General features: G+C 42.9%; 1 protein-coding gene across 5 annotated transcripts in view; it reads right to left on the reverse strand.

The window, feature by feature from the left end:
- Cacnb4 (calcium voltage-gated channel auxiliary subunit beta 4) overlaps positions 1-22,584 on the reverse strand; it is a 262,761-nt gene that overhangs the window by 36,287 nt on the left and 203,890 nt on the right. For 4 of the 5 annotated variants that reach the window (XM_036186494.1, XM_036186495.1, XM_036186496.1 and 1 more), the window contains 6 exons: positions 11,097-11,216; positions 8,389-8,511; positions 4,486-4,616; positions 2,102-2,178; positions 407-426; positions 103-183 (listed from right to left, as the gene is read on the reverse strand). In XM_036186494.1, the coding sequence (XP_036042387.1) occupies positions 103-183; positions 407-426; positions 2,102-2,178; positions 4,486-4,616; positions 8,389-8,511; positions 11,097-11,216 (552 nt within the window). Of the gene's footprint in view, positions 1-102; positions 184-406; positions 427-2,101; positions 2,179-4,485; positions 4,617-8,388; positions 8,512-11,096; positions 11,217-22,584 lie in introns of those variants that run through there. The other variant, XM_036186498.1, reaches the window with a different exon arrangement.

Below are 22,584 nucleotides of genomic sequence, written 5' to 3' on the forward strand. Positions count from 1 at the left end.
ACCACTTCCTATCTGTAAATACACCCTGGAAGGGCCAGATTCCAAAGGATGGTCCCCAGTGTTCTTAGTCAAGAAAAGGAGAGTAACGGATGACATTTGTACCTCATAACCTTTCAGTGATGGTCCCACTAACACCACAGGACGCATTGAGGGTACAACATCGTAAGGAGGAATGTGCTCTGTCTGAAAGAGATGAGTCAACATGAGTGAGAAGGTGAGACTGGGCCCAGCTCCTTGACAGCCACAACAGCCAGAGTCCTCAGGCTGCACAGTAAGTGACTACTAAGGGTCCCCACCGAGGAGGCCCATCCCTCTCTTTATAGGTATGTGGGTCATGGAAATGGAGCATCACAGGCATGTATGGATAGGAACCTTAGCAGGAGTTTAAAAAGGAAACATAACTTACCACTTTCTGCTTCTGTTTTGCTAAAAGACAACAATGAGAGTCACATCAAAATATGTAATCTCTACAAATGATAGCACATGAGTTTAAAAGATGGGAGGAGGAACTCTGCCTCTGTCCTCCATATTTGCCTGGCCCTCACTCAGCAGATCACTGCCCCACCATTTCACTCTGTACGTGCTACCATGACAACATGAAATACGGACAACTTCTTCTCTGCACCAAAGACTTTACATCATGATTTCCTGTGAGAGGCAGGGAACACTGGAGGTTGTTAGCTAACCATTAACCATGGGTGTGCCCACACTGGATGTGGCACATAGGAAGCTGAGGGCAAGCTGGCTAAAGGAAATGTAATAAAAAGAAACAATACAGTGTGAGCAAAATTACTATTACATTACTATTGTTGTTGTTGTTGCTACTGTGTTCTTTGTGAGTTTGGTGAACCATGAGGTAATATTGCATGCAGATCTTCAGGTATTTCTCCTGAATGCTGATACATCTGTTTCTACTATGTTCCTCTTAACACTCAGCCAGCCAGTTTCCCATGTCCCCTCCAGCTGGTAAGAATGATAAGCCTGGCAGTGCCCCAGTGTCCAGCAAACACATGGAAGGCAGGACGTACTCCACAACTAATGAAGATGGCTTTGCCGCCATCCAAGCATCAGGTCCTGTTTACATGGGATCACCTAGAGAAACAGGTTGGTTCCCAGCCCTGGAGGTCAGAAGGAATCCTCACAGACAAGGACCCAGCCCTCAGAACTGTCCCAGAATCAACCCAGCATTGACATGAGTTGCAGAGCCTTGGCCTGCCATCTGAACTGGTGACATTGGATGCTCTGGTCAGCCTCAGTTCCTGGCCAGAATGGAATTAGAGTTAGAGAATGTGATGGAAGAGAACTTTCTAGGTGTACATCTTTATTATATCAAAAGACACACACAGTCTTTATTGGGATACCCTGTCTCTTCATTAAGTTAGTTATAGGGCTCAGCTGGAACTATCTGATATCAAATATAAAGACATGGTAATCTTGGCTGCAGGGGTGTTATAACCCCCCCATATGCCCCAACATGTGCTAAAGGTTTTTGTTTGTTTGTTTTTTGTTTTTGTTTTTTTTGTGGACCTGAGGATCAAACCCAGGGCCTTGCGCTTGCTACCACTGAGCTAAATCCCCAACTGTGTTAAAGTTTTATATGCACAGTGAACATTGTTGTGAGAGTTCATGAGCCTTTATCTCTATTGGTCTCACAATCTTGAAGTAACTTGAGTTGGGAGTAGAATAATGAACTTGGGGTTTGTTTATACATGGAGAGTTACTGGCTATAGGGGGTGAATGAATTTTTTCAAAATTATACTAATGAGCTGAATTTTTGTATTGTTAGTACCTTTCAAGTCAAACAGGATTCAAATGAGCAAGGAAACCTTAAATAAAGAAGCTTTGAATCTTAAATCAAGTCTGGGCAGTGGTGGTGCATGCCTTTAATCCCAGCACTCGGGAGGCAGAGGCAGGTGGATCTTTGTGAGTTCAAGGACAGCCTGGTCTACAGAGCGAGTTCCAGGAAAGGTGCAAAGCTACACAGAGAAACCCTGTCTCAAAAAAACCAAAAAAGAAAAAAAATCTTAAATCAAGTCTTTATTTCCAAACCAGTAAAAATGTATGCTTATGTGCTCCGATGTTTAGTAGTGAGACCGCTCACCTGTTGTGGTGGGAGTCGCTCGAAATGTTCCTGACACCATTTCTCCCAGACTGGAGGAAGAGTTCCCACTCGATTTCCTAGAACATGGAAACGAACTTAAGACTCTCGCCCCAGATCCTTTGAAAATAGAAACTGAGAATCCAAAGTGTTCTTTGGCCTAATGCTAAATAATTCAAAATATACCAAAGCCTGTTAGAAGAGCATCAGGAATGTGCTCAAATGCTTTCTCTGACCTCATTTCTCAGAGAAAGTGCAGATCTAATTGAGACTGGAAATACTTTGCAAATTCTCTTTCCCTGTTATTCATACAAAAATTGAGCAGAAGGACCCCTGGCGAGGATGCTCTTTGGAGCCATGTGTTTACTTGAGACCAAGGACTAAAGTACCAGTCAGAGGCAAGAAACAAGCAAGAGGACCTGGAGAACTGCTTCTTCAAAGTTCATGGAGTTGGGGGTGTTCTATGAACCATTCCTGCTGTGGACAGTTAAGGGCTGCCAGCAGTAATTCACATATGCTTATAGCCCAGCAGTGAACAGTTCAGTCAGTGCTGTGAAACACACTGCAATATATCTTTGAGTGTTTGTTTTCCCCATCTATGGTCACAGGAGTTATTTATACCTTTCAGAGAGAAGCATGACACATGAGCCTCTGTGAATGAGGCCTTGGTTTTTATTGTTTCTCTTGCCTTGAAGTAAACTGTGTGTGTGTGTGTGTGTGTGTGTGTGTGTGCATACACACACACACACACACACACATATGAATAACAGCAACAATAGTGGGAGATTGTTAGTGAGCCACATTCTATCAGAAGATCATCAAGGCTAAACAAGAGAAATAGGTAAATACCCAATACTCCTGAGAGGAGCAAGTGTAATAGAAACAAGTTGGAGAGAGATGGAAAATGCAGGGAGGGGGTGAGTCTGGAGTGGGTACAGCTTAAAATATGGCTGGGAAGGAGGGAGCCACTGGAACTGTGCAACAAGAACCTGAAAGAGATGGAGGGATCTACTAACAGCAAAGGAGGAAGAGGGGTCCCAGGAGGAGGAAGCAAATGCAAAGGCCTGAGGAAGGGCCAAGTGTTCCCCGTGTGCTAAGAGGCATGGAGCACGAAATGTCTAGAGCAAAGGGAACCAGAGGATTGATAATAAAGCATCTTAACGGGAGATTAATCATTAGAAGGGTGGTTAACTGTACCTCCATTCCATTACGACTGGAAAGGTTTTCATTAGGATAAAAGCAAAGGGAGACTTAAATAACACAGCAGTTTTGTTTTTTTTTTAATTAAAAAAATTAACTGAAAAGAAAGATTGAATCAAAGGAAAGAACTGCTTCAGCCAGAGTTGGTGATGCACAGCTGTGATCCAGTGCCAGGGCATGAAGTGGAAGAACTGCTTCAGCCAGATATGGTGATGCACAGGGCATCCAGTGCAGAAGAACTGCCTCACCAAAGACAAGCCTCAACCACTCAGCAAGATCGTCTCAAAGCAATGATAACAGTAGCAGAACTTGCTTGATTTGAAGGCTTTTGAACAATCCTAACACATCCGAAACTGGTGCTTCAGGAAGAGCAGCAGCACCTCGGAGACCCAGTTGGGCCAGGACTTCTGTCAGGCTGTGCTCACCCTCCTGGGACCTTCCACTAGCCTTCTGGAGTCTGTGTGCTGCTGGAACAGCCCCCAGCATCTTCAGCACAGTGTCAGCAGAAGAAGATGGCACAAGAGGCCAAGTAGAGAAAAGGACCCCTAGGACTGTCCACACCATCACACTCTGTGCCCACTGCAGGAAGTTGTTGACAGGGAACCGAGCAGAACTACAGCTCTTGCTCATGGCAGTTGCTACCTGAGCTGTCCTGAGAAATGAGGCCCCCTGAAACTCTCACAGAAGAAAACAAGGGTTTGGAGATGGGTTTACCAAACCCATTGGAAGCAGAGTCTGCTGTGGAATTCATGTGGATTTCTGAGTTGCTGGGGTTCAGAACACAGTGGAAATAGTTAAACCCAAAATCTCTGTGTCCTCAAGAAGAGCCTACGTGAGGTTAAGTGTCCCTTAGCTTTAAAGCAGGTTTCCACTGGAGTGCCGCAAAGACAGTCTTAAAGAACATGTTTGTGAGATACAAGAGAATCCAACTGAAAGCAGAGATTGAGTTAAAAGAATGAATAGCTCCAGCCAGTTTGAAATAAGAAACTTGAAAATATTACCCAATTTTCCCACAAAAAAAGAAGCAAGAATGGAGGGGGGAGGGAGGAGGGAAGAAGAGAGGGAAGGAAGAGGGAGAGGAAAAGGAAAGGAAGGAAAGAGGGAGGGAGGGAGGGAGGGAGGGAGGGAGAGAGGGAGGGAGGGAGGGAGGAAGAAAAGCCTAGCTTCTGGAGAAGATGGGGTGTTACCCGCCATGAAAACGGCCTCTTTTCTGCTCCTGTTGAATCCGCATGTTCTCCAAGCGCAGCGGACTTGGGATGAAGCCAATCTCACAGCCTTCTTTCACCAGCCTCCCTATCCACCAGTCATTGTTATATTTCTGGAATGCAGAGAGGAGAGCTGCTATCAATAGTAATTCAGTTATCTCCACATCTCAGTAGTCAATTCCAGGGGAGCAGAGCGGTCACATGTCATTTGTCTGGTGTACTATGCCACACTGTACATACAGTGCATAGAGACCACCAGCATCATGCTTTTGTATTTTGTAGGAGATGTTTTCAGCTCAGCAGATGAAAGGAGGATTCTTCAGGGGTTTTGTTTGCAACGGCCCAAATGGTAAATATGGTCTCTACTGTAACTCATGGAATCTGTTTTCCTGCTGTAAGAATAGTCACAAAGACTCAAGAGCATAGCTGTGCTTCACTGTAAGCGGGCTAACAGTCTGTCAGCATGGTCTTACTCGGGGTACCAGCAAAATCACACTGGCAATTACTGTTTTACTGAGCCCCAGGGCAGACCGGTTTAGTCTAAGCCTCAAGGGAATGTTTCTACTGGTAATTTCTAGAAAATAGATAGAAATCATATAGTTTAAACCTCCCAGGAAGGAGTACAAAGGTGCCTTCATGGTCTTTATCAGTGTTGATAAGAATCAATCTCTCTCTCTCTCTCTCCCTCTCTCTCTCTCTCTCTCTCTCTCTCTGTGTGTGTGTGTGTGTGTGTGTGTGTGTGTGTGTGTGTGTGTGAACACATACCAACTCTAGGATGAGTTGCTGAGCTCAGAGGAAAGTGGAATTTACATATCTCTAATACTGACATTGTGACAAGGAAGAATGAAAGGTTCATTGAGTCATCACAGCATGAAATTCTGAGTAACTTGAATAATTCTAAGTAACAATCTCACACTGAAATGCAAGTGACATGGCAGGCTTCAGCCCTTTCTGTACAGAGCTCCTGCAGAAGCCACACTTTGTGCTAATCAAGAGACTGTGTGGAGAGGAGCTTGAGTTGATGTGATAGGGACCCTTGAGCAACCTGGGTCTTAGTTTCCTGCTTTTAATTCAGCATCACACACCTGGACTAACAGGTCTGTCTGTTTTGTAATTAAGAAAAGGACTCTGGCATGTAGGTCTGGAGTTGACATTTTACTGTGGCAGGGACAACACAGACCATGAGTCAGGGTTTCCCAGGGCTTCAGTAATTTCCTGAAATTAAGTAAGCCCACCGGGCCACTCATTTGTTAAGTGGTACCCCAGTGACCTTATAGGGCTGCCTAAGATGGTTAATGTGACTTCCCAAAATGGTTTACTGCAGTTCTAGGAAACAGCTAAAGAACACTGAGCCTCTGACTCAGTTAAGTGAAAGGTCTCTGGCCATTGGGGAGCAAGGTGCTGTGCAAAGTTGTGAGCGGCAGGTCTCTCTGTTTGGCTTCAGAATAGGCACCATTGTGGCTTTTCTTGACCTTTAAGACTTTACATTGTTGAGACAACAGAACAGGCACTGGTGCATTTGAGGAAGGATTCAGTCTGTCACAGAAGTGTGCCTGTCCCTGTGCTGATGGCCCAGGGGTTGAGTCAGCTTTCTGGAAAGGCTCCCTTAGCACGGTTCCAGTCTTCCTCGTTTTGATTTCCCTATAGTGATTAGTATGTTCTCTTTCTAAGATGTTTTTTATTTGATCTGCAAGATTTGAAAACAAGTGGCTCTGATCCACATAAGATTACCAGATCAGAAACTACATTACAAAGGAAAAAGGAGCTGCTAGACTGAAGGGAAATCTCTTAATCAACAGCTCACAGACCCAAAAGCTACAAGCAAGATATATCAAACTACTGTCAGAGCGGCTGGAAGGTGCCACACACAGAGTAACTACACGGAGATGCAAGCATTAGTTTCCCCGACTTGGCCAGTGCAGACTGCATACATGTTTCAAAATGCCACAGTCTACCTCAGAAAACTTTTTTTAAGTTTAAAGAGCTGGAAGTGTTAACTATTCTGGTTTTGTTGTGACCTATTATATGTATCAAATAATCACATAATTAAAATTAAAATACATATATCCAATTAAAATACATATTAATAAAAACTAGAATATTAGTATAACACACAAAGCAATAACATACCACAATGTTGGACTGTCACTGTCATATGCACCTGAGAATGTCCCTCACTCTTAAAGGTCACTTCTTGAAAATGATGAGGCTGGCAACTCATGAATTTGGCTGAGTTGCTTTCAGTGGAAATAATGACACAGATTCAACCACTCAGTTGCTGAAGGGGTCATAGTCCCCCAGACACAAATGTGCCCAGACATAAATTCACAGCCACGTCTACCGCTGCAACATCTGGCCCCTTTTCTGCCTTCTCTGTTTCAAAAGCTGAATCTAGAGGCTGATGCTACTTCCTGTGATTCCAAGAAACTTTGAAAAGCTGACCACCATCCTTTATTTCTCTCCCTATCACTTCCTCTACTACAAACAGTAGAATGAGACCCCCAATTCTCCTCTGTCCACCACAGCTCCCATTCCTAATATAAGGCTGCGCACATCTAGGCTTCATTCCAAATTCCTTTCCATCCACTAGCAAGACCAGTCTTCTTGTCCTGGCTTAAGATGTACCTTTTAAAATCTGGCCCTTTGGGCTGGAGATAACAGCTTGGCTATGGAGTTTTCCTGGTGTGAATGAAGCCTGAATTCAATCCCCAGAACAGCCGATAGAAAAGCTACATCTCTTGACTCGCTGACAGGCCTCCTCTCTATTTCCTTTCTGCTACCGCCCTCTGGTCCCGCTGCTGTGCTTCTGGCTGTCCCTTCTTGATGCCACTCTATGCCCAGTTCTGACTCTTCCTCCATACTGATGTCTCCTTCTTTCTCTGGGAACTTCCAGGACACTGTTGCTTTTTTTTTTTTTTTTTTTGGTTTTTCAAGACAGGGTTTCTCTGTGTAGCTTTGCACCTTTCCTAGATCTCGCTCTGTAGACCAGGCTGTCCTCGAACTCACAAAGATCCACCTGCCTCTGCCTCCCGAGTGCTGGGATTAAAGGCGTGCGCCACCACCGCCCGGCCCTATTTTTTTAAGTAGTAGAATTTATCATTCCATACAGAATCATTAATATTATTCACCCTGCCCCTAGACTCAGAGTTTCTTGCCCATGGCATCACTGTTCCCATGCCTCATCCTCCAGTGCTGGGTACAATGCCTGATACAGAATACAACTTCACTGAACCTAGGCTGAACACAAGCTTGAGCTTCAGGTATTGATCTTTTAGCATTAAACCTTTCTCTATGTGAGGCCCCGAGTCCTCCTTACACTGCTCAACCCCTCAAGCTCTCTGTTTCCTAGAGTTCTCTGGCCCTTTCTTAGCTTAACAATTTCAGGACCACAGTTGGCAGCATCTATCACGATAATATCTCTTCTGTAAAAAGTCCCTCCTGGATACCGCTATGCTACGAAACTCATGCTTCCCTAAGTTACATCCATAGAACTATGGGTCTGTAGTCCCACAGATGGGCTGACAGTGTAGCATACGTTAGATCCTAGGTTTGGTTCCCAACACACACACACACACACACACACACACACACACACACACACACACACACACGGGGGGGGGGGGGGGGGTGGGGGGGAGTGCAAATCCATTGTGCCATTTCAAATGCTGAGTGTGCTCCTGTGTTGCAAGCATGTGGCAATAATGCATGCAATGAGCTTGGCTTCTAAATCTCAGTGAGAGGAAAGGACGTGGAGGCCCAGAGCAGGAACTGAGGCTCCACACTGGCGGCGGCTCCTTGGGTCACCTGTCCTGTGCATTTGGCTCAGGCTGATTCTCAGATGTAGGTTTTTGGCAGACAAAGGGGTGCAGTATGTCCTACATTTACCTCTTTAATGTGAAGAAAGTCCTTGGCGTCAAAGGAGATGGCTGTGCTGGGAACGGGCACATCCTCATCCAGGGCACCACAGTAGCTCACATTTGTTTTCACAGCAAATGCTACAGGTTTGGACTAGAGACAGAAGCACAGAATGAGGAGGGAGGAAGAGAGGAGGAGAGAGAAGCATTTTTCATATTGAAACATGTCATAGGATGAATGATGGTTCCAGGCAGTGAGGAAATCACTTTCCAAAGAGGGATCTCCGCTGTGTTTTATAGCCACAGGCCACATCCAGAAGTCTGCAGAGATGACTCTGGGAATGACTCATTCCTCTCAGCCTGGCCATTTCCCTTCTTCTGTGGTACTTTCCAAATCCCCGATAAAGAATAAGCCCCTAAACAGCTGGGGAGAGATGGATAGTGGTGGGAGCCATCTGCCTTGTTCCCACTCTTACCAACTATTTCTTTACTTTCAACAGTAACAGATATTCTCCCAACTGGGAGATACTGGACATATGTACTGGGGTGTGGGAGCACTGGGAGGACAGTTCAGATGATGAAGTATTTGCTGCACAGGAACCAGGGTGACAAAACCTGGGTGCCAGGGTGCACCTCTTTAAGCTCAGTGCTAGAAAGGCAGAGACCAGAGGAGTCCTGGGGCTGGTCAGACTGTTTAGCCAAAAGGTGGACTCCATGGTCAATCTGAGACCTGTCTCTAATATTAGTTCGAGAGTGGTTAGGAAAACACATTAACCTCTGACCTACACACACACACACACACACACACACACACACACACACACACACAAACATGCATATGCATACTCGTGGGCACACACACACAAGAACAGATCTACACAGACAAGAAAAACGTATGCTAGGAAATGTACACTGGGTTTTAAAAACTTGAGGAGGGGTGGAACAGAAGGATTTTGAAAGAGCCTTGGATCTGAAAACCTGATATCTTTGGTAGCTGAATCTCTTGTCTTGCCAGGGAAAAGGGGGCCAGTGTAGGTTAAACCTAACAAGCAGGCTCTTCACCTGTTATCTCCCTAGCTTCTAGCAGTTGGTTTTAAAACTTGTATATAAACTCCTGCTGGCAAAGTGCTCCTGAGCAGGTGCAGCCTGTGGGGGTAAGCTACCCACAAGCCTAGGCTATGATCCTACCACCACCATTTAGTAATGTAACAGATGGACTTGTTCAAAACAAGAGCTAGCAACATGTGAGGTGCAAGGTCTCCCAGCTTCTGGGCAGCTCTGCTATCGGTTTGTATATTTGCATTGGGAATGTCAACAGTTGAGGTACAACCCCAATTAGAACCTCCTTTGTTCCCTCCCAGGCACTATGCAGATGCACAGGCACAGAGTGTGTGGACACCAACACCTCATTCATCTGTATCATTCTTCTCTTGCTTCAATCTCTAAAAGAGTCCATCATAAAATTTTAAAAAAAAGAAGGAAATTAACTTTATTTGAGTTTGAGTCTAAAATTCAGGAAGGTACCTGCCCATAGGAGCAAGCCATGGAAACAAGAAGACAGGCTCGCCATGAACACTGTCTTATATGTTGTTATTGTGCATACAAATTAATTTGAAAAAAGGGTATGTGCTTTGAAAAGTAAGTAAGTTAGAAAGACATGGGTGAACTCTAGCAATTTGTCTGGTCTTAAAACTCCAGCATGCAATCAGTTTCTTGCTGCATCCTAAGTGTCTGCTGGAAGGGGAGGAGCTGAAGCCCATGGTGACGGGCAATGGCTTCTGTCTCATCTTTGCTACTCTTAGTTGAGTTGTTCAAAGTTCATAACCAGGTCTGATGGTGCATGTCAGTAGGCCATGCATTAAGCCTGCAAGTTCAAGATCAGAGTGGGCAATGTAGTGGACCCCTTCTCAAACAAGCAAGCAAACAAAATAACGTTCTGAACTTCATACTGAACGTGAGGTGGGAATCTGAAATCTAGAATCCAAAGAATGGAGGAAGCAGTGAAATGATCCACAGCACAATGGTGCCTGTTTGGCGTAGTGACAAGGAGGGATCCAGGACAGAGGACTCGGGCTAGCAGCTCAGAAGACTCTCTGCCAGTACTAGGTGAGGTGAGTTTGATATTGCCACACTGCTAGGCTGAAAAATGATTGAGAATTATCACTATATCAAACAGAAAGAGGTTCACAGGAAATGGCCCCTGCAGATACCACTAACCTCTGTGAGGGGAACATACAATATGGATCTTGCAATCTGAAAAGCCTTATCAGGATAGTTGGAAAACAAATACTCCAGAGATATACAATGCTGGTTAGTTTTATACCGACTTGACATAAGCTAGAGTCATTTGAAAAGAGGGAATGTCATTTGTGAAAATGATGCCATCAAATTAGCCTGCAGGCAAGCCTGTGGCGCATTTTCCGGGTTAATGATGGACGTGGACCTAGGCAGGTGGTCCTGATGGTATCAGAAAATAGGCTAAGCAAGACACAGAGAGCAATCCAGTAAGCAGCATTCCTTCCCAGCTTCCACGTCAGTTCCTGCCTGCAGGTTCCTGCCCTGCCTGAGTTCCGGCTGACTTCCCTCAGTGATGGAGTGTCACCAGAGAGTTGTAAGCTGATAAACCCTTTCCTCCCCACCTTGATTTTGGTCAGTATTTCTCGGAAACCCTAAGACAGATGTGAGGCAGGAGGCTGAGCAGTATGCCAGTTTTCAACAAAAGAAGAGGGAAAAAGTCACCTTTGCTCTCTCGAGCTGGATTGCTGCTTGCTGTTCTCTCTCTTGCCGAATCGCTTCGCGGTCCTCTTCCAAAGAGACATCGGAATCCGATGGCCTGCTTGTATAGGAATCTGCTGAACCCTGGGAAAAGAACACAGAAGGCTTAAGTGAGGTGAAATGTAGCTTCCTACATTATCACTGTGATAGCAGAACCCTGCATGAGTTCCTTTCATTGGCATGGAATTCGAGGCATGCACACTGCCTTACTGCAGTTTTGTGGAAGGTAGGAATGCTGTGAAGGAAATGTTTGACTTGATTGGGATTAGAAAGGAAAGAACCAAGAACAATATGGTATTCAGCCTTTACTCTTGTTTGGTGCTATCTATATGTCAGGCTGACAATTGTTCATGGAACTGAAGTTATCTTCCATTCTCTCTTGCACACAATATGCAGCTAAGTGACAAGGAAAACTCAGGATGTTTACAAGGGCTAAATCTTACCTGTATCTTGGTATTGTCAATTTGTCTAGATTTCAACATGGACATGCTACATTAGTAAAGTGATATTCTAGTTTCAATGTTCAAGACCACTGTACTCTTCCAGCATCAACATTTCAAATATTATTCTACAGCAGCCCATCTGTTGGGTTAATGTGTACACTGAACAGAAAACACCTTGAGAATGAAAACATAGATGTCCACAACTGAAGTCCACACCCAGAGTGCTCTCTTTTCAGCAGTACCACTCAGGCTGCCTGACATCCCCAAAGGACTGGGCAATGCCCCACTCAATGCTCATGTTTGAAGAGCAAATGAAGGATCTGATTTAAAAGTTATCCACCTCCCCATACAGAACAAAATATAACAAACTAACCCCCCCAAACATCAAAAACTCCCCCACAATCCAACTCTGAAGGCTTGCCTTTAGCTCCAAAAGGACCGTGGACCCACCATTTCCTTAAGCTGGCATCCGAAGCTGGTATTTGCATATATGATTGATATTTGCCCAGCAGATGTACTGAGAGAACTGGTTATTTGTTTGGCATGTTTGATAAAACACACTAGACAGTTTTGAAAGCCATAGATCTAGCCCCTCGGTAGAGAATTTGCTATCTACTGCACATGTGTGAAAACTAAGTAAAATAAAGACAAGAGTCAAGCTGGAGAACAGGTGTGTCATCCCAGCTACTCAGGGGCTGCCTGGGCTACACAGTGCACTCAGGGCCAGCTTGAATAACTTTGTAAGACCCTGTCTCCAAACAAAAAGTACAATAAAGGGCTGGGGTTACAGCTCAGTAGGAAAGCCTTTGCCTCATGTGTGCAAGGCCCTAGGTTCCATTCCCAGTCATAGTCAGTCTTTTCTCCCCCCAACACACACACACACACACACCACACACACACACACACACACACACACACGTGTGTGTGTGTGTGTGTGTGTGTGTGTGTGTGTGTAAGAGAGAGAGAGAGAGAGAGAGAGAGAGAGAGAGAGAACAAACTTTAAGAAATGGTAAATTGGGTAGATGAAATGTTTCAATGGCTAAGGCACTTGCTACCAAGCCTGACATTCTGAGTTTGATTCCTAGAATCCACATGGAGGAAAAAAGTATTGACCTCAGCAAGTTGTCCTCTAACACATGCAGACCTCCCCACAAAACAAACAAGCAAATACATTTTATTAAAAAAAACAAAAAGAAAGAAATGGTAAAGGGTTGACCACTAGTCCCCTAATACATTCTTTAAAACCTAGAGACAGCTATATGAGTTTGCAGCCTGCCTACAGGGGCAGCTTGCTTCTCAGCAAAGGGCATCATTTTAGCCCTCTGGGAAATCCCAGCACATATACCCTAGCATCCTAAAATAATGACTCATTGCTAGATGTTGCGGAATATTTGTACACTGTGTGAAAATGTGTTGCTGTGATTGGTGTAATAAAAAGCTGAGCAGACAGTAGCTAGGCAGAAGGTATAGGAAGGATTTCCAGGGAGAGAAAGGAAGAGGAGGAGGAATCTAGGCACATGGGAGATGCCAAGAGACACAGAGAGGAAACAGGAGGTGCATGATGGAAGAGAGGTATGACACCATTTGCTAGAACATAGATTAATATAAATTGGTCAATCTAAGTTATATGAGCAAGTGGAATAAGCCTAAGCTAAAGCCCAAACTTTCATAATTAGTAATAAGTCTCTTTGTTGGTGTGAGCTAGAGGCCGACAAAATAGCTTATTACAAATGGCACCCAACATGGCATATAAATCCACAGAGGGCCCAAGAAATTTGAAAGAAAAAAATTCCTAGTAGGCTCAGTGCTTATGGCATACACAGGCACAGGTCTTTTAAGAGGCCTCACTACTGAGCACTTGAATGGGGTTTATGAGCCGTAGGTGGCCTGATACATGGTGGTGGGAGACTAGTTAGCAATGCCTACCAGAGCCAATGCAAATAGACAAGCTCCAGGCTGGGCTGTAGGCATGAGGCTCTGCTCTCACCGACCTGAAGGGGGCAGAGCCAGCCACCGGCCTATCTGCTAAGTGGTGCCACACAGCAGAAGGCCTAGCCGCTGCTTAGCAGTTTAATGTTTGGCTCACACAGTCAGAGAGACTGAAGACATGTAAAAAGTCTAGACTAGAAAACCTCTCAACAGATATAGTATGCTTAAAATGTGCTTAGATGCTGAAGAAAGAAAAGAAAATGTGTATAGAGAATCATAAAAAAATAACTTAAAAATAAAAAAGTCTTTAAAGACAGACTAAAGGAATATATAAAAAATAAAAGCCACATAAGGACGGCAAATATAACACAGGGAGTTTGGACCTTATATGGTACCTTGTTAATTTTGAAATTTTTGAATGCTAATGAACAGAGAATGGCAGCTGCTGAGAGACATGGGATTGTGGAAGGAACTGCTGGATTAAACCAGTTTATATACTTTAGGGATGTCTTGGCTTCAAAAATGGAAGTTTGGAAATGTGTTATATTGGAGTAGAGGTTGCGCTTTTGTTTCCACAGGAACCGAAAAGCTATGGATTCCATCGAAGTTAATTGCAATCAGGTTTGTCCAGGGTAGACCTCCCAGGGATCTTGGCTATAGACATGAGGAAAAGAGCCAGGAAAGACTGCAGGACAGATCATGTATATGCTGATCCCTCAACATGGGAACAGCTCTGAGACTGGGTGAGACATGATAAATCTTGTTGGCTACAGAATCTTTATGACTTACTATTACATGCCATCCTTTCATAAGGCATGGATTGAGATTTACATTACAGTTCGGTTATGCAGTCCAAACTGACTTATAAAGTTGACAGATGCCTTTTATTTGTTCAAACATGAAGAAAATCATCTTTAGCTGATTTATGCATACTGCATACATATTCCATATTATGTTGATGCAGATATACATTACCTTTGCAAGTTTGTGTGTTTTCAGAAAGAAAGACAAGTTTTCAGACACCAAAAAAGACAAGTAGCCCATGTGATCCAGCCTCTCAGAAGGCCTCTGCTGTGGTTTCCTCAAAATTCTACATCCAAAACAACCACAAAGTTGCTAGCTGAGAAGGTCCAGCCTTGAGGGCTACTCTAGCCAGGACTTCAGATAAGCTCTACACTTGCCCATCACACAGAGACTAAACAAAAAATAACACAGCCAGCTCTTCCAGGACTTGACCATTGTCCCAATTATCTCAGGGTCCCCAAAGGATGCTGTCGCCCCCAGACAACAGGAAGCAGTCTAGAAACCACAACATCCACATTCCCAAGAGGTTGGGTGAGTAATTTTTGGTCATTCAGTGGGTTATGAATGCTTGTCATCGTTTAGGGGGGGTTGCTTACAAGTTGTTATTGGTCATGGTCAGGGAAAAAAACTAAATAAAGGTTAGATTTAGGGATCTATTTCTGAAAAGAAAGTAGGGGAGATATAAGAATGATAGGATAAAAGGGTAGATTATTGAATTTACTTTTAAACTAAAAAAAATAACTACTCAAATATTTTACATTGGTATGAATTTTTGTATATTGATACGAAATTAGTTATTTCTGTTTATATATATATATGTTTCTACTTTTGTTTAAGGTACTGTACTGATGCAGCTCATTTAACAATGTAATGTAAAATTCTAGTCCTTGAAAGTTATTATTACAAACTGTTTAGGATAATTAAGATAACAATTAAACTTCTAATAAGGGTTAGATATAGATAGAAATAAGCTCTATTTAGCCTCACATAGTTAGTGAGGTGGCCTTCAAACACCTTAGGGATAAAAGAATATGACATTTAAGATGTTTTAGTAACATAAAGCTTTTCATGTTAGTGAGCCATGTCTGCTCCTGGCAGCACTAATCTACTTCAGAGAAGATGGTAGGTATCAGAGAACCTCCATATGGAGTTCTCTTTCTTTGTGGCAAAGCTAGCCACTAGCCAAGAAACTGCCCTTGCCTCAATTGCTGACAATATGCTGTTCAAATTGGACAAGCGGGACATTTAAAAAGGCAACTGCTGAACTTTGCCAAGACAAAATAGGCCAGTCTTTCAAAATTCCTGATTCACAGATAAATCTGTCAGATAATCTAGGTCTGTAGGCCAAAGATGGATGCCCCAATATTGCAGAGGAACCTTGAGTCACTGTCCAGGCAGCCAGATATCTCTGTCATTTCTATATTTTGGAAGTTGTTTGCTCCACACTTCCTGTTTACTCAGGTAATATTTTAACCTTTTCAGGTCTCCAACAGAGTTAAAGACTAGATAGTTATACTGTTTTCTTGTTACCAAATTCCAAAAAAGAAAAAAACTTACAAGAGAAATGTAAAGTGTATAAGGCTGAGAGACACAAAAGCTTAAGTTTTTTAGGTAAGAAAATATTTTGAGATCTAAAATGATATTTTTAGGATGGTAATACAAATTATGATAGAAAGTAAATTAGTAACAAAACTTTGGACTCACCAAAATGGGACAGATAATAGAATATTTTCTCCGAAATTGCCAAATGTAAATGGACTGGACATTGTAATTCTTACCTGATAATTGTTTCTATTGTATATAGTTTTACTATGTTAGACTGAAAAACCTTTCCTTCTTATTTAGACTAAAAGGGGGAAATGTTATAGGAATATCTTTTTGTACACTGTAAAGATGCATCTCTGCCTAAGGCACCTGCTGATTAGTTTAGTCAAAAGCTGAATGGCCAATAGCTAGGAGAGGGTAGGCGGGACTTCCAGGCAGAGAGAGGACTGGGAGAAGGAATCTATGTACTCAGCAGACTCAGAGCAGGTTGGATGTGCTGTATTGAGGAAAAGTAAAGAGCCATGTAGCAGAATGTAGATTAAAAACATGGGTTAATTAAGGTTTTTTTGTTTTGTTTTGTTTTGTTTTTTGAGACAGGGTTTCTCTGTGTAGCTTTATACCTTTCCTGGAACTCACTCTGTAGCCCAGGCTGACCTCGAAATCACAGAGATCCACCTGCCTCTGCCTCCAAGTGCTGGGATTAAAGGCATGAGCCACCACCACCCAGTGGTTAATTAAGTTATAAGAGCTAGTTGGAAACAAGCCTAAGCTAAACACCAAGCTTTCATAATTAATAATAAGTCTCCATGTCATCATTTGGGAGTTGGTGGTACAAAGAAAGACTCACTACAGGTAGGGGTTCTTTCAGAGAGTTAGTGAGTCCTGGTTCTACACACTGCTTCTACACTGAGCTTCCTAGTTCCTAGATTACTCTGAACCAGTCACCTCCTCTGAAAGAAGACATATCAATTTCATAGAATAAAATGCAGAAAGACACACTGGGCAGCCCGCCCTCTCTGAGTGCTTGCTATCACAAGAGTATAGGGCTAGATGATTGAAACTCTTCATTCAATATTAGACTCAGCAGGTTCAACACCCACACTTAGCTATACTTAATATTAAAATGCTACAAGACGTGCCACATAGTGAAAACACAATAAATTAGCTTTCTTGTATCCATTTACTAGTGCTGGCCTAGGTCTATGTTGATTTAAAAAAAGAATTAAAATACAATAATTTTTCAACTCACATACAGGTAAAATAGTTTGTGTGGAATACAGCCATTTTTCTTATTGTATTTATTCTGCAGCAAATGTGCTATGATAAATGCAATGTGTCCAAATCCATGTGCTTACACAGTACTTTTCAAAGTGCCTTTCATAGAGGAAATGCATTTGTTAACCAAATTATAATTAAATTCCTCAGTGAAAACCTAGTAGGGAAAAAAATACAGAGCCACAAAAGGGATGAAAAGCAGGTGACTTTCAGCCATTGTCTAAAAAGACAGTTTGTAGCCAGCCTTAGCTCACCCTTTGCTGGAGGAGAGCTGGGGGGTGGCTCATCCTGAGGCGTTGTGTTGCATGGGCTACTCTAAGGCTGCATGGACCACAGAGTCACTGGAAAGTGGCCCCTGGTGCTCATGTTCCGGCGAAGGCTAGTGTGTGTGTGCGGTGCCAGGACAGCAGGTTTTCAGCCACTGCATCAGAGGTGAAAACAATCTTCCCTCATCTCTGGGAGCTGCTATTCCCCTGAAACTACTTCATGACTCTTAAATCATGGCATTCAGTCATTACTGAGCATAAAAAAGTAACTCAAAGATTCCTGTTCACATTTCCAAATGTGAACAAGATTGTAAACATCTTAGACTGTTAATAAGTTCCATATTGCCAAATAAGTGGAGGTTTCTGTTTACGTCTGTGTTGGTGAGAACATGGTAACCCTGTAAGCACTCTGACGCCTACTTCCATAACCAGTGTTTCATCACCATAGTCATTCTGGATTTAGTCCAGTGTCACATTTCTTTGAACAGGAAAACTATCATGGCTGTCTTTCAAAGTTGCAGAGACAGCAGAAATCCAACACTAAAAGCCCAGATTTGGCTTTGGGGCATGTTCAGTTAGCTGGGTACTGACTTGGTTTCTTTTCTTTCCTTTCTTTCTTCCTTTTTTTTTTTTTTTTAATTTTTGAGTTTTATTTCAACTGGTTGAAAGAGAGTATAAATATGTCCTAGGAGGAAAGGAGAGACAAACAGAGGGGAGGGGAGGAGGGGTGGATCTGCACCTTTATGAATGGAGAGATCAAAGGGCAAAACAGCTGGAGAAAGGCCTGGAGGAGATGCCTGGGATGACCTAGAGGACAAGTTCAAAAAATGACAGGAAGTTACCGCAGGTTTGGCCAGACTTGGATGGTAGAAAAGGGATCACCCAGAGGTCTATTTAATTAACAAGAAAAATAACAAAAGGAAATAGTAGATGCAACAGGATAGGGCTGAAGATGTATATATCATTAACCCCTGCTGTATGGTGACACACATCTGGAATCCCACAGCTCAAAAGGCTGAGGCAGAAAAGCTGGCAGCTTGAAGTCAACCTGAACTACATAGGAAGTTCCAGACCAGTTTGATCTATACTCTGAGACCTTATCTCCACCAAAATAAATTCCAGAAAATCAGCATTTTCTAAAATGGGTGAGAAGTGATCTATGCAATTCATCAAGTGATCTAATATGGGACTACATGCCAAATGAGCTACTTTACATGTGTAAATGGATTGAAAAATGACTGTCTTAACTCTTTTTTTAAAGCCAAGGTAGACATGTGCCAGCACTGGTGGATGGAGAGAGGAAAGCAAATGTACTGTCTAAGTAGCAGGTCTTGTGTTGCTTTAACATGTCAAGAAGCCTGAAAGGGACTATCTCTCATAGGTTCTTAAGTTGAGACCACTGGAGATGTCATCTTAGAGCGCTGGTCCTCAACTTGTGGGTTTCAACCCCTTTAGAAGGTTGAATGACCCTTTCACAGGGCTTGCATATTAGATATCATGCATATCAGATATTTACATTATGATTTATAAGATAGAAGCAAAATTACAGTTATAAAGTAGCAACAGAAATAATTTTATGGTTCCACAACATGAGAAACTGTATTAAAGGGCTGCAGCATTAGGAAGGTTGAGAACCATTGTCTTAGAGCTTCCAAGAACCCAACTAGAGCAGCTGCAGACTTGGAGTGTTCAGTGAGGGTGTGTGTGTGTGTGTGTGTGTGTGTGTGTGTGTGTGTGTGTGTGTGCACACACGCACACGTGCATGCGTGCGCAAAGCCATTTAAAACATAATAAAAGCACACATCTTAGCCAAGCACTGTAGTGTATATCTGTAATCTCAATGGCTGAGGCAGGAAGATCATTTGAGCTTCAGAGTTCCAGCCCAGCTTAGGCAACAAAACAAGACCCTATCTTAGAAAAATGAATAATAAATGAAGAAATAAAGTTGCATCTTCATGAACATCAGTGGAAAGAAAGCCTTTTTATTCCCTCGAGGACCAAATTCTCTTTGTGTTCAGTATTGTAAGGAATTTTCTGGTCTCACCCTTTTCTGAAACCTTTCTGAGTACAGAATACAAAAAGTTGGTATAAACATTGACAAGTTATTTTATAAAATGGATGAGGAGAAATCTAAAATGGGCCTACACTTCAAATGAGCTATCCTGCATGTGTAAGTGTTGTTCCGAGGAGAAGGAAAGTGACCTATAATCTAACAGAAGGCCTTCTCCTTCACTGAGAGGGTATGCAGTGTGGGCAGGTGAGCTGTCATGGGCTTTGGGGCCAGGGTACTGAGTTTACATCATCCTGTTTTGTTGACTGTGGCTTTGCAAGTTGTCAGGAGCTTCTGAGTCCACTTCCTCCCTTTGCAGCAGGGATAATGATATGTAAGTCAGAGCCTCCTACTGTTTGACTTGAGATAGAACATCATATTTTTATCACCCTGGGGAAAATTCAGGAAATGGAACAGTTAATCTTTGACTCCTTTAAGATCTGGCAACTTTCCAACAGTAAAGTTTTGGTTGTCCCAGAGTTCTAGGATATATTGTCTCTTCCAGCACCACCACCACCTCCTCATCCTTGTCCTCGTCCTCCTCGTCCCCCCTCCTTCTGCCCTCTCCCCCATTCCCTTCCACTTCTTAAATAGCTTCAGGGTATTAGGAGATGTCTCAGTTGGTAAAATACTTGTTCAAACATAAGGACCTGAGTTCAGATCCCCAGAAGCCACGTAAAAAGGTGTGCTCAGTAGCTCATGTTTGCTGTCCCAGAGCTGGGGTTTAGAGCCAAGAGGATCCCTGGAACCACTCTAGCAAACTGGTGACCTCCAGGTTCAGTGAGAGGACTTGTCTTTAAAAAAATAATATGGCAAGGCATAAAAGAGTGTGCTAAGTGCACAATATTTTAGGGAACATAATATCACCACAAAAGAGGACACCACACATCAACCTTCATGCCTATGTGCACTCTACACATTTGTACATCCAAGCATGCATACACATCAACATGTATACACACAAAACAAAACCCAACTTTATTGAAGTGTAACTTATACATCATAAGATACATTTAAACCATTTAATTTAAAATTCTCTGTCTGTCTGTCTGTGTGCTGGGGGAAGGTAGGGTACATGCATGCCATGGCACATATGTGGAAGTTAGAAGACAACTTTGTGGAGATGCTTCTTCTCTCCCACCTTTACACAGGGTCCGGGGATCAAACTCAGGCTGCCGGGCTTACAAGACAAGTGTTTAACCAGATGAGCCATCTCACCAGCCCCTGATCCACACATTCCAATGACTTAGTGAGCTTACGAATCACCGCTTTCATCACACTCTACTTTTAGACCGTTTCTACCACTTCTAATGAGGCCTGTGCCCATTTTCAGCTTCTCTCCACTCCCATCTCTAGGCACAGAAACCCACTTACTTATTAACCCTTCTAAAGTGGAATAAGCTGTCCATTTTATAAGCAATTTTAGAGCTGGATATAGCTAACATATATTATATCAGATTAAGGAAAGGACATGGGATAATCTAACAATGCTCAACTGTAAAATGCAATGATAGCAGAATGGAGTTTTGGTATTGTTGCCGGGAGGGATTCATAGTTCTTCAGTCCTAAGTATCCACTAAGCAGTCCATTCATGGATCTCAGCCTCCAACTGGTACTGTTGGGGTCCCTGTGTTAAACTTTCCCACATGTACCTGATGGCTGCCATATTTTGGCAAGCAATAGGAGACACCCAAAATGTCAGTTTCCTGTCTGACATCAGACAAGTGAACCTTCAACTTAGTAAAAATTAGCGTTTCCCTAGTGGTCTTTGTACTATTAAGATGGTCACAGGACTTGACCTTGAGCCTGTTTCTCTCCACTGAGCTTGTATTAACGCCACAATGTCCTTTTCCATGCTGCAGAAGGGGCACTGTCTTTCCCTGATGACCTCCCTAGATTTCTCAGGATAGTTGAGCGACTGGACCACTCCAGGACAAAATGCATAAAAGGTTTTAGGTAACCTCTGTCTTTGTAGGCTGCCTTCCTCTCTGTCTTGCTGATGTTCTTTCTTCTTTTTGAGCTCCTTCCCAAATCAGGCCCATGGATCCTTGCTAGGGAACCAAGCTTTTCAGCATCCTAACTGTGTTTGAGCCCCATGCCTGGTACAGCAGGACTTTGTGGTAAGACATACACTCTCCCATCAAATCCATCTTCTCTTTGTCCCACAGCTTTAGATAGACTGCCAAGATTTCAACTTGTGGATTTCATTAATCTCTATTTTAATGATAACTTGGCATTTTAGATATCAGCAGATGAACCTAAGATAACCACAAAAGTCCCATGTCCTGGAAACGGCAAAGCCCAGGGCAATGGGCACGCCGGGAAGGGTTCCTACTATGAGCTCCATCTCCGCCACCACCTGGTTTTCAAGCATGTTCTCACTACTATGTTGTGCAAAGTGGTCTGGAACTAAAAATTGCCCTGCCTGAGCCCTTTTCTGTGATTATAGGCATGTGCTATCAGACTCAGATTGTAAAATTTTTATGGGGGAGAAACAAAATCTTTCTATGTAGCCCAAGAATTTGGTATGTTGCTCAAATTGTCTTCAAACTTGTAACCCCCGACCCTCTCCTGAGATTACAGGTATGCCCCACTCCAGTTGGCAGATTTTCATTATAAAGTGATAACTTCCTCACAATGTTCACATTAAATACACCTTTATACATTATTCCGTATAATTACATTAAAATTATATAAAGATTTGCTATAAATACACATTCTAGAAATAAGTAAAGCACAATCTTTGTCTTCATTTTCATTTGCAAAATATAAAGTAGTAAATTCTTTAATCATAGTTTTACACGATTTACTTAAAAGGAAAAACAATCAGTTATAAGGTTGGTCTACCTAGTGTGGTGATTGTTGTAACTGCCCTAATTTTAGGTGATATTTCTTTGAACTGCCAGTTTGAAGAGATCCATCAATGGAACAAACCCAAGAATCCAAACTGACTACACAGGTCCAGGGAGAGCGATGATGGGCAGGTCAGAGGGGAGGGGGATGATGGTGTGCTCTGTGGCCTTTTAGGCATTCTGGAAAAGGAGAAGCTGAGGTGTGATACAGAGGTTTGTTTACAGGTTCAACCAGGCAAGCGGGGGTTTTTACACTTGCCTTGTTACCCTGAATCCAGATGAGAGTAT

The sequence above is a fragment of the Onychomys torridus genome, chromosome 4, assembly GCF_903995425.1.
Source record: "Onychomys torridus chromosome 4, mOncTor1.1, whole genome shotgun sequence".
NCBI classification, from domain to species: Eukaryota; Metazoa; Chordata; class Mammalia; order Rodentia; family Cricetidae; genus Onychomys; species Onychomys torridus.